The sequence below is a fragment of the Bolinopsis microptera genome, chromosome 2, assembly GCF_026151205.1.
Source record: "Bolinopsis microptera isolate Bmic1 chromosome 2, MBARI_Bmic_1.0, whole genome shotgun sequence".
NCBI classification, from domain to species: domain Eukaryota; kingdom Metazoa; phylum Ctenophora; class Tentaculata; order Lobata; family Bolinopsidae; genus Bolinopsis; species Bolinopsis microptera.
In genome coordinates this window covers 7,067,819-7,079,875 of record NC_087073.1, presented here as the reverse complement: position 1 = coordinate 7,079,875, position 12,057 = coordinate 7,067,819, and the positions used below count along the sequence as shown (strand labels likewise).

The following is a 12,057-nucleotide window of genomic DNA, read 5'->3' as shown; positions in this document are numbered from 1 at the left end:
ATATTCGGCTGAGTAGACCGGGGGGCTGCATAGACCACTCAGGATCTTTAGCTGAATGTCGACGACACTCACCCCACGACTAGGCAGGCAGTGGGTTTCGAACTCGCAATCTCACGATTACAAATCCGATGATTAACCAACTACGCTACCTGGCCGTTGAAACTTACAATTCTGAGAAATAAACATCGAGCGACATACTTACAATTTCGCTTGAAAGGGAAATCTTTTTAAATACAAAGTAATTTGTGGGGCAAGAAATTTTGCAGGCTGGGGGGGGGGGGGGGGGGGGGGGGGGGAAATCGCACTTTTAGTCTCAAAATCCAATCTCATCGCACTTTTTTTAGAATCTTGATAGGGGAAGAGAAGATGCGCTAGATGAAGAGAAGGATTGGAGATGAGTTTAGAGAGGGTGAGCTGGTGGAGAACAAGTGAGGGGTTAGTGGAGGAGGATGATGAGGATAGGAGGGTAAGGAGGCTGGTGGACTTAAGGAAGAGGCGGGAGCTGGAGTAATCAGACCATCAGTGCCTCTTGTTTTAGACAGAGTGCCATCTACTGCAGACAACAGAAATAATTTTTATAATTTATTTATTCATTTTAATAAGGAGACAGACAATTTTATAAAGATAGGATGTTTTATTTCATTGGTATTTTGATGTTTATAAATTTAAAATTTTTTATTGGATATTTGTTATTGATTATATTGGGGATTTGGTCGATTCGATCTGCGCCTCATTTGTAGGCGCGGATCCAATCGATCAAATTGGCCCGGGGAGTATGGTGTGGTGTAGTTTAGTAGATCCACAGTGTTGCTAGGCTTTAATTTTATATTTTAATATTTTAATTAACCGTTTTTTGCCACTTCTTAAATTTAATATTATCTCAAGCATCTATTTTATATTCGCACCATTTTTACTTTGGGACTTATCTATAGTTCTTCGGCCTATTTTATATTTATCAGATTTTACGAGCCTTTTGATTTTAAGAGATAAGGTTTTTGGGGAAATAAGGGGACTTCTGAAATTGTCACCCAGTATTGGTCAAGATTCGGTGCTCTTCTCGAATTATTAGTTCTAGAAGAGAACTAGATAATCTCACTACAGTGTCTGCTCTTCTGTTTCCCTAACATGGATACGATTATACGAGGATCATTCTTCGTTTATCTGCAAATCTTTAAAAAGATGTTCAGAAAGAGTGTAAAATGATAGATACGAAGGAAATCAATATAATTATAGTAGTGATCGATGTAAAAGTAATTAATGTAATATTACTAATTAATGTAATATTACTAATCAATGTAATAGTAAACATTCATAATTAAGAGTAAGTCATCTAGCAAGTAATTAATTCATTATAAATGTGATATAACGTGATCCCATTTTGACAGAATCGTAAAGAGTGGCATGCTCTTTACAACAAGGAACTATCACGTTAAGAAGAAGCTGAAAAGCAGGGACAGCTTCTTTTATTCCGTCAAGAGCAGCGTTTTTGGAGAGATCATAGAAATCGTTAAAATTGAGATTGAATATTTTGTTTTATCTTTTTATACAATGTTTTCAAAACTGATGACGTCCTATTTTGTGTAGTGAATAAACTAAACTTTGCAAATTTTGGAGAATTTTCTTCCACGTGCGACATTTTACCCCCACGAGATGTAACTAAAAAGTGTATTCTGTTGCAATTCAGTTTTCGTTGTTGTATGATGTACGATATGAACAATAAAGAAGGAACGTAATCCCATTTTGACAGAATCGCGAAGAGTGGCATGCTCTATACAACAATGAACTATCACGTTAAGAAAAAGCTGAAAAACAGGGACAGCTTATAGAGATAATAGAAATTGTTAAAGTAGAGAATTAATATTTTTTATTATAAAATATTTAAAATAAAATATTTATAGATAAAAAAACATCTGATCTTGTGTACGGTAGTGAGATTTCATATATTCATTCCTTTTTATTATTCTATCGAGAAGAAGATTTTCATTTCCACCAGAAAGTTTTCATTTCCACCAGAAAGTGGCTCCGTAGTTCCACGTATTTGATGTGAACTGGTTAAGTAATTTTCGTTTTTACTCTGTCTGCAAATCTTTAAAAAGATGTGCAGAAAGAGTGTAAAATGATAGATACGAAGGTAATCAATATAATTATATAAGTAATATATTATAGTAGTGATCGATGTAAAAGTAGTAATTAATGTAATATTACTAATCAATGTAATAGTAAACAGTCATAATTAAGAGTAATTCATCTTAATTACCACAGTAATTTTGTAATTACCGCATCTTGCTCTTGACCCTCAGCTGAAATTACCGATTCAACGGCGACTAATTATATCATAATGAACACGGCCTGTTTTTCGTCTGTGTTACGGCCCGTTTTTGGAGCTAACATACCTTCTATTTGGCTAGTACCTACAGTAGCACCGGAAGTCTTGGCGTTGAGCCTTGAAAACAAGAGTGCTCTAACTGCCCAAACAATAGCTGGTAACGAATTCTGCAATATCATTATAATTAACAAATAAACACTTTTTGTCAGCAGTCAAAAGTTCTCCAGCAAGGATCAAACTTAATCCCGACAACATCAAAGATATTTACTTGCTATATAATATGATATAAAATATAATGTTTATTTAAAGATTTAAGTCCTGAACTTACAGGCAAAAGGGGTTTATTATTAATACATATTATTAATTAAAAAACAGCTGGTATAGTAGAAGGGCTGTGAAATAATACCTAATATTTACATAATTAGTTTTATGATTCTATTTATACTGATGGGGGGATACAACGGTCATTAATGTGCATTAATGTGCATTAATGGGCATAAATGGGCATTAATGTGCATTAATGTATATGTATATTTCAGCAAAATTCTATAATACTGACATTAATGACCAGGTTTTTTTGCAATCCTTTCAAAATTTCGTGTACGTAATACTTATTTTACAACATTCTCGCTCACATGAGCTTGATTGTTGGTGTGCGTGTATGAGACGACGTAAATAGGAACAACAATATTTTTAAAATAATTGCGCTGAGGTTGGAAGTACGATAACCATATTAAAACTGTTGGTAGTTCCAGATAATTTTTCTATTAAATATGGGCATTAATGTGCATTAATGGGCATTAATGTGCATTAATGGGCATTAATGTGCAAAATTTTAAAATACTGCCATTAATGCCCATACTTTTTTCCCATTTTTCTATTAAATATGGGCATTAATGTGCATTAATGGGCATTTATGTGCATTAATGGGCATAAATGGGCATTAATGTGCATTAATGTATATGTATATTTCAGCAAAATTATATAATAATGACATTAATGACCGTTGTAACCCCCCCCCCCCCCCCCCCCCCCCCCATACTGATATCTGGATAATATCCGGTTGGAAGAGACAAGGACAAGTGAAACAAGGAAGTTAGGAGTAAGGGCAAATTTTCGGCGTCAACGCCATCTTCAGGCTAAAATTGGTATAAATGTTAGTATATAATTCTAAATGCTTCTATACTAGTTAAAATTTGCTAAATTGAAATTACATACACTGAATACAGGTTACATCAAATGGTATGTATTTATACCAATTTTAGCCTGAAGATGGCGTTGACGCCGAAAATTTGCCTTCATTCCTAACTTCCTTGTTTCACTTGTATTGTCCTTGTCTCTCAACCGGATATTATCCAACTATCAGTATATATATACGATTTGGTACATACCAGGGGCGGGCTTGTTCCTTTTCCTTCTCTTAGAACACTTCAGCTCTTCCTTAAACTCCTCCAATTCTCGCTTGTAGCTCTTCATCTCTTCCTTCACCTCCTCCAATTCTCGCTTGTAGCACTTAGTCTTCTCCTTCACCTTCTCCAAATCCTGCTTGTACGGTGCAAGGGCATCCTCCATTACTCTCTTCATTAACTCATAGTTGTGGAGCGGGCCGATAACTTGGGAGAAAGGTGTCGTGGGGGTGCTCGTCATGGGAGACCAATGAGTCCTGAAGAGATTCAGATAAATAATGATAAAAATTTAGACGTAATTATAAATTGCATGGATATCAATTTTATTTAAAACATACTTCCAAGATATTGATTGTGCTTAACTAATGTACCATACCGAACTTTATATGTACCTTGATATGCTAGTCGTAGGGGAGGGACTTAGAGGCTCGATGGTTGGGGACCTGAAACAATTATATAAGGAAATAAAGATAAAGCATCATCTTATTTCATGTTTAATGGACATAGTTAGTTATGTCTAGCGTGTTGTTTAAAGAGTAAATTCGTGTTGTTCAAAGAGTAAATTACTCCTAAGAATCATAATGAAATTTGTTCAGATTTGTTTTCGGGAATAATTTAAAGTAGTAAAATGTGCATGCAGCCATGATTATTTCCCACAATATGTAATATAGATTGATAGTTAATAACGAAGTAAGATTCTCCACTCGCAAAATTCGTCACCAACTATTCAACTTTATGATCTACGTCATAAGAGTGAAGAAAGATTACAAATATACAATAACAATAGAAGAGTCGATTATATGGAATAAAATATAGGGGTAGACGTAGTATAATGCTGTTTATGTTAAGAACACATACCTGGGTTCATGTTCCACTGTAGCAGGAATGAGTTGGCTGAAAATAAAATGTCAGTCCAGGTAAGGGGCAAAATTTTCTATTTCGAATCTATTTCGAAACTTTCTTCTAAAACATTTTCTGACATAATATAGTGATAGTAGAGCTTCTGTCAGCTGATATGAAAAAGATACTTGAATATAATTACGAAACACCAAAACCTAAATATAGACTTATTCTACAGTCTCATTCCCCACCTGTACCTCATAATATGGAATGCTAATTGCTATCTAGTCTCTATGCTATAAAAATATACCTTGATTCCTGAGCTCTAGGGAGGTCCTGTTCCACTGCAGCAGGAAGAAGTTCACTGAAAATAAAATTCCAGTTCAAGTAAGGGGCGAAATTTTCTATTTCGAATCTATTTCGAATCTATTTCGAAACTTTCTTCTAAAACATTTTCTGACATAATAGTGATATAATGAAATAGTAGAGCTTCTATCAGCTGATATGAAAAAGATACTTGAATATAATTACGAAACACCAAAACCTATTATATAGACTTATTCTACAGTCTCATTCCCCACCTCATAATATGGAATGTTATCTAGTCTCTATGCTACAAAAAACAATTTTCTTTAAGAAAATATACCTTGGTTCCTGAGCTCTAGGGAGGTCCTGTTCCACTACAGCAGGAAGAAGTTCACTGAAAATAAAATGCTAGTTCAAGTTAAGTTCTAAATTTATGAGAGCGTCTTTTAATTATAATATCCTCAGAGAAAAGAGAACATTGATAGTAGCGAAAAGAGAATATTGATAGTAAAGCTGTCGGCTTATATGTAAAAATTAAAATAACAGAATTTTAGATAAATGAATTTTAAATCAACCCCGCCTCTTGTTTAATACCCACTATCTTATAACTTACATTGACTCCTGTACCGATTGCAATATTTCCTCAGGGAGAATACTGAAATAAAATTTCATTTTAAGCGTTTAGTTTGGCCTTTCGTGGATAACAAAATATAAGCATTTGAAAGTAAATAAGGATCGATCGGGACTACTCTTTTCGTACCTTGATAAAGAGCCATACGTAGATAAGGCTCTTTTCCCAGACTCTTCCTTATTTGTCTTTGATTTTCTTGGGGCAAGTTTCTTTTTTACGTTTGTGCTGCAATAAATTTTGAAGTTTATGGTCACATAATCACTTATCGAAAACAATAATCCAGGCTTTCAAATTTGTGATGATGGATACGGCATTGTTCTGCAAGCAATCAGAGGAATTCAATATATCCTATTAAAAATGGTATGTATAAATGTCTCTGCTGTTATTTTAAAATTTCCTTGAACCTAAAGTATCCAATTATATACATATTAATTTCAAGTATAAATTTTATCTCAACACTTATTTTACTTCGGACATGCCAACAGCCACATTGTTACACAAGTGTGTAACCAGCCAATTACAGGAAGCCGAAGGATTCAATTATACATTAGGCCAGTGACGGTTAAGGTAGTGTGTACCATACTTTTTGCAATGGGCAGCTCCTCATTTAACCCTCACACCCGATTTCTCGAGTATTTGGCTGAGTGGACCAGGGGGCTGCATAGACCACTCAGGATGCTTAGCTGAGCGTCGATGACGCTCACCCCTCGGCTAGTGACAGAGTCGGGAATCGAACCTGGTACCTCAAGCAATACCAGGCGGATTAACCAACTGAGCCACTAAGCCGTTAAATAGAGAAACACATACTTCCTTATCTTCAACCTGCTCTGGTCATCGATCAGTTCATCCTCGACCTGTTTCTTTTGTTTCTGGTCTGAAATGTTACAAAATGAATTGCACATACGGTTAAAATTCGAAGATCTCCATGATCAAGTGATCCCATCGCACCAAAACTACAGTGTTGTCGATAGTATCTTTATATTTTCAAAATTGTTCTCCAGATTATAGATCAATAAGTGTTATCCTGATTAGAGACCAGCAAGTGATACGATAATGTAATGCAAATTTTTAAATATAATAGTTTTACAATAGTTAAATAGTTTATACTTTTGTGTTTCAATTATGATAGTGAAGTCTTGGCCGTAGCACGTTAGGCACGGGTTACACTTAAAATGCTTACCAGTTATGAGCTGCATTATTTCCACAGGACAGGTCTCTGCCTTCTTTTCCCCACTCTTCCCCACTGTTTCGTAAGTCACGAAGTATGTGTCCCCTTTGGCTACACTGGAGCAGTCGGCTCTCTCATTTGATTCAGTGTACTGAAAAATTGAAATTTAAGTCCATCTAGTATTGAAATTGAATCCCATCGATTGTAGCAGTCATAATTGAAATGTTACAATATGATATTATCATTCTTACAAATCTGTCGACAGGGAGAATCTCTGCGGGTTCTTGGGGCAGATCTTTGAATCTGATTAAAGCCCATTTCGGTCTGATGGTATCATCCAATTTAATGGCTCTTCTTCTTTTTGTTGAGCTAAGACTTCTTTCTGGCATGGCTAAACATGGCACAACATATAAATTTATTTGTTTATCATTAGAATCAGGTTAAATATTAGTAATGAATAAAAGCTTGATAGTAGTAAAAAACAGGTTACTGTTGTTTTCAGTACAATCAATCAATATCAATACAAATTATTGGGGAAGGGGGGGGGGGGGTTGGGCGACCATATATATATGTTTTTTTTCTCGATTTTGACCCGGGATATACTTTAATATACTTTAATCTACTTTGATATACTTTGATGTACTTTAATATACTTTAATATACTTTAATGTACTTTAATGATTTGATTTGAAACTTTTACAAAATAGCAAATATACAAATGTACAGCAAATCGAACAACATATAAATTGGGCCGAAATGTATAAATGCTATAAAGCGTGGGTCAGTGAAACAAGTACAGAGAACAACTTTTAAAACAGGAGTTTTATGGCCGCCCAAAGCCTCAATAACATCACCTCCACCTAGTAATAAAATTATGAAATATGATAAGTGTGAAACAATCAAATAATAAAGTATTTAAATTATATAATTGTCTCTCAAATACAGATAACATCCGAAAACTCATAAAATTCTCATCACTCCTACATATACTGATCAGTGTCCGAGAGACATAAATAACTCATGATGGCTTTTTATCACGGCTAAATACCTTCCCGTACCGGATATAGTGGTTGAGATGAGTCTGTTCAGCCCTCTTCTTCTTCAGGTCAGTTACCAGATGCTTCCTTTAATATACCTACATTATCTCGATTCAAAATTTGAAAATTTAGTCACTTAATGCCTGTAACAGAGCTCGACCGGGATACCGGCCAGTATTTGGCGATTTCGTTCTGGTACCGGCCAGGATTTTGGTTTTAGATGGGAGTTTGGCCAGGATTTTTCCAAAATAAATTCAGTTCTTTCAACATAAATTTGAGTCCAAAATTCGCAAAACTGTAAACATTTTCCTTAAACATTTTGATGAAATCATTGAACAATTGAGACTGGAGTCTTTTTCTCTTTTGATTAGTCGGTAGTCGGCGTCAACAGTAAGCCTTCCTTACAGTGGCTTTCACAATGCATCCCCATTCTCTAACTCCTGTTGCCGAAGAGAGAGACTCCCAAATTATATACCATAAATAATATTAAACATAAATGTCGACAGTCTTGAAGTTCTGTTACCACGGACTACCACCCCTGGTGCAACCCCGCCGGGTTAACGAGGGAGAGACAGGGAGGTCATGGCCTGCTACGTGCAACTCGTAAGAGACTGGAGTCAATATAGATTTAAAATAATCATGGGTTTCATGACGTCGATTCAAGATTTTCTTTTAAGAGTTATGGACTTCTTTCTGACTTTAATGCTAGAAATATGACTTGTGACTTAATCATTGTGACTAAGTGTCACAGCTCACGGTACTAGCGTTTGGTGAAATAACTCTCCAGGGAAGCATTTTAACCCTACGTCATGGGGGGTGATTCGGAATCAGCGTCCAAAAATACACCGATCTAGATCACTTTCATGCCTAAAGGGCCTTTTCACAAGAATTTTCTTAAAATTTGGGCGAGTGATTTAGTAGGAGCAAATTTATAACGATATGATTATCTTTGGTTTCATCGTTATGTGACCAAAAAACGCTCTATACATCTTCATATCACTGGGAAGTTTACCTGAGGACCCCAGGCTTTAATGTTGTTAAACAACCGAATAGAGATTAGGCGGAATGACCGGCTGAGCGCGGCCCAGTAATGGGAAGTATGAATAGGTTTTAAAATACAGTGGTCAATGTATTTTTGGAAAAGAATATTCAAACAATATACACATAATATAGCAATGGCCAATTGGCTGACTATAAGGTCATGGCCTGAACAAACAATTTTTTTTAAATAGTCAAGTGATGCTAAAGCAGAGCACAAATGTGTAATAAGTTAATAGATTAAAAAAACTGATTCATGTGATGCATTCGCAGAGCACAGATAAAAATACTGATTCAATGATTAAAATTATAGCTGTGAGTGTCAATAAATTACTGTGTCGTAAAAAAAGGAACGATGTACACGTGATCTGAAATACCAATATCTCAATATCAAAAGGATAGTGTCTAGAAACATTCATAGTCCATGGTGGCAGGTATCAAGTTAAACGAAGTTACACTGACTGGCAATGTATACGATTGCCGTCTCCCTCTCTCACCCCTGACCGCTATCAGGGTGCTCCTGAGGATTGAGAATCTAATCCTGGTGCGCATGTAACACATAATAGCCGCATAGTCTTCTCCTCTCTTCTGGGATAGTTTTTCAGCGAGTCTCTTGTGGTATCTTGTGGCTTGTGGACCCCATCCGCCATTTGTTGAGTATATAAGTGGAGTAAAGGTGCCTTTTTCCACCTGGATGATTCTGTTGTTGTACTTTTTCATTTTCCTCATTTCATGAGCTTTATAGATCTGTTCCATATCTTTTTTGTCATATGTGGGTGAGTTGGGGTGGGTAACACAGACATCAAAGAATGTTCGTTCAAATGTGCTCCAGAGACCTCGTGAGGATACATCAGGTGCAGCTCTATCAGCATTGGTACCAACAATTTCTTCATTATCAAGGGGTATCAATGCTGGCTCAGTCACTACATCTCTGCATACTTCACGCTGCAGCTCTGCATTTAGATCGCGGATGTTGTTGTGTCTCATAGAAACATAGCCACCTTTCTTGCATATAAGTGTGTGATTCACATTATTTCTATCTCCACAAGCACAGTGAAATGGGGTGTTAGGGATCTCCCAACCATAACGCAAGTACAGAGCATCACGGAACTCAATCTTGTTCAGGGAGTAGCCAAATCTCTTCAATGGAAGTGCAGTAAGCCAACATCCTGAACCTTTCTCTTTGATGAACTGGAGGGATCTCTTTAGGTTGGGATCTCTTACACTGTCCTCTATTGATTTGCTAACCGTAAATAAGTGTTTCTCCTTGATTGCCTTGAGACTTTTTATAGTGTCATTTTGAATTGACATGTTGTAATGTTCAAGGGTGTTTTGCTGGTTGATAATCAGGTCTGTGAGGTCTTTTGTGATGGTGACTGAGGCTGTGAATTCTCTATTGCAGTTTTCAACTGGGTTGGAGATACCTAGGCCACCATGTCTGACTGGCAGTGCAAATATGGAGCGGTCCAAGTCTGATACGTTCTTACCCAAGATTGCTGGAATAAAATCTGTTCTGATGCAATCCTCCAATGGTTGAAACAAGTGACTTATACCCGGGATGGTCCTCTGAATGAACGTCCACCGGTGACAAATTCCCTTAGTATATGCATCAGCATTTACATGGAGGAACAAGTTACAAATAGAGGCATCAGAAACTGGAAACTGAAGGTTATGACGGGAAAAAGTGGAGCGAAGGGATAGATGAGATCCCGATAGAAACAAACATTTCTCCAGCAGACCTTTCCTTGCCAGAGGCGAACATAGATGTGTCCAAAACCTACCAACTGAGTGTCTTTATCCTGAACAAGGACCCTGACTACACTAACTAATTTTATGAAGGAAGCCATCCAACAAGGGACTCTATAAAATCAGAGTTTATCTCCACAGTCACCTTCCCGAAACCTACCCTGAATTGATAAAGAGCTCTGTGAGCGGTTGCAACACTTTCAAGACTTCAGAGCACGGCAATGTGCTAAGTGCAAAGAATCAGACTTTTAAAGTCGCTCTACTTCAAGTCCTTGCCCCAGGATGACTCTTCACAAAGAGCTGGTTCCTGTGTTCTGTTTCGGAGGACAGGCCAGGGATTTTGTGGGTGTTGAAAGAATTAAAAAACTAGTTTTCGATTTTGAACTTTAAAAATTTAGTGGTTGAGGAGGTGGTGTGATATACATTTCTTGCAAGGTACAATCTGACGGAAAGTAAAACTTATGTTAGCTCATTACGATTGTGAAAAGAGTTTATAACGATATTATGGTTTAGGAAACTGGTTTTTAAAAAAGTAAGTTTTTAATAATTGTATTCTTCAAATTTATAGTGTGCTTAAGTATTTAATGCGGTTTTATTTGATGGACTTGTAATTAATATTTATGCTTTTCCGTAATTTTATAATTATAACAACTTTCTCAGCTAATTGTATACTATTTTTAACAGCTGGTCACTCGAATGGATAACTCGGAACGAGAAAATTTGTATTAATTATGTGATTTCAGTGCAATGAAATTCCCTGTACATTTCGCCAATGTCTAGGTACTCCTCTTATTACTGAACTCTCTTGTCTCAGATATTAGCAATGAAGGTCAAATGTTTGTGACCATACAAGTGTCTATCTGTTTCCGAGGTAACCCTTTCAAACATTCTGTGTTTATAACCGTTTGATAAATATAAACTCATGTACCCTGTATAATATGAAAAAATTCTGATGGGGGCTGGAAAGCGGATATCATAAAATTGTTTGTTTCTAAGAGATACGACTTTTTTAAGGTGGAACCCCAGCTCGGAAACTCCTTATGATGATCTGTTGGCGAAACTGATCGACTGCTCACAAGAACCGATACATGTTAGTTTACTTAGCGAGGCGGAATTATTCGATGTTTATTTATTGTTTCTTCTTTTGCCAACGAATCGTACTTTATAGGTTGAACTTTAGTTTAAATGTTGAAGCCAATCGCTCTTCGTCGTGGTAGCAGTTAACCAAATCAGCTTCCAGCAGCAACGATAAATGTAAGAGTCATCCTTTCATCGGAAACAAATTGGGCTCGCCGGTTCCACTAATAACCAAAAATCTACAAGTCTTCTTCCCCGACTGGTGATTTCTGCATGAGCTGGAAGGATGATGAAGGAGGACGTTATTGTGGTGAGCGTAACGGTGAACTTTAACTAGCTGCTCTGGAGGAGTGTTCAGGAGCTCCTCAACTCCACTCTCAAGTTGAGCATCAAAATGTAGGCTTTTAGAGCTCTGGAAGGTAAACGTTGTCTTCTCCACTCTCAATCAAAATATCTTAAAACATTTAATTTAATCTTTAACA

General features: G+C 36.5%; 1 protein-coding gene across 1 annotated transcript; it reads right to left on the bottom strand.

Annotated features, from left to right (window-relative positions):
- Window positions 1–3,688: 3,688 nt before the first annotated feature.
- On the bottom strand, window positions 3,689–6,411 carry LOC134826734 (uncharacterized). The gene is made up of 8 exons (XM_063839224.1): window positions 6,317–6,411; window positions 5,639–5,734; window positions 5,492–5,533; window positions 5,219–5,272; window positions 4,883–4,936; window positions 4,591–4,626; window positions 4,125–4,175; window positions 3,689–3,989 (listed from the first exon to the last, which is right to left on the bottom strand). The coding sequence occupies exons 1-8, from the start codon at window positions 6,409–6,411 to the stop codon at window positions 3,689–3,691; spliced, it is 729 nt and encodes a 242-aa protein (XP_063695294.1).
- Between the last annotated feature and the right edge of the window lie 5,646 nt (window positions 6,412–12,057).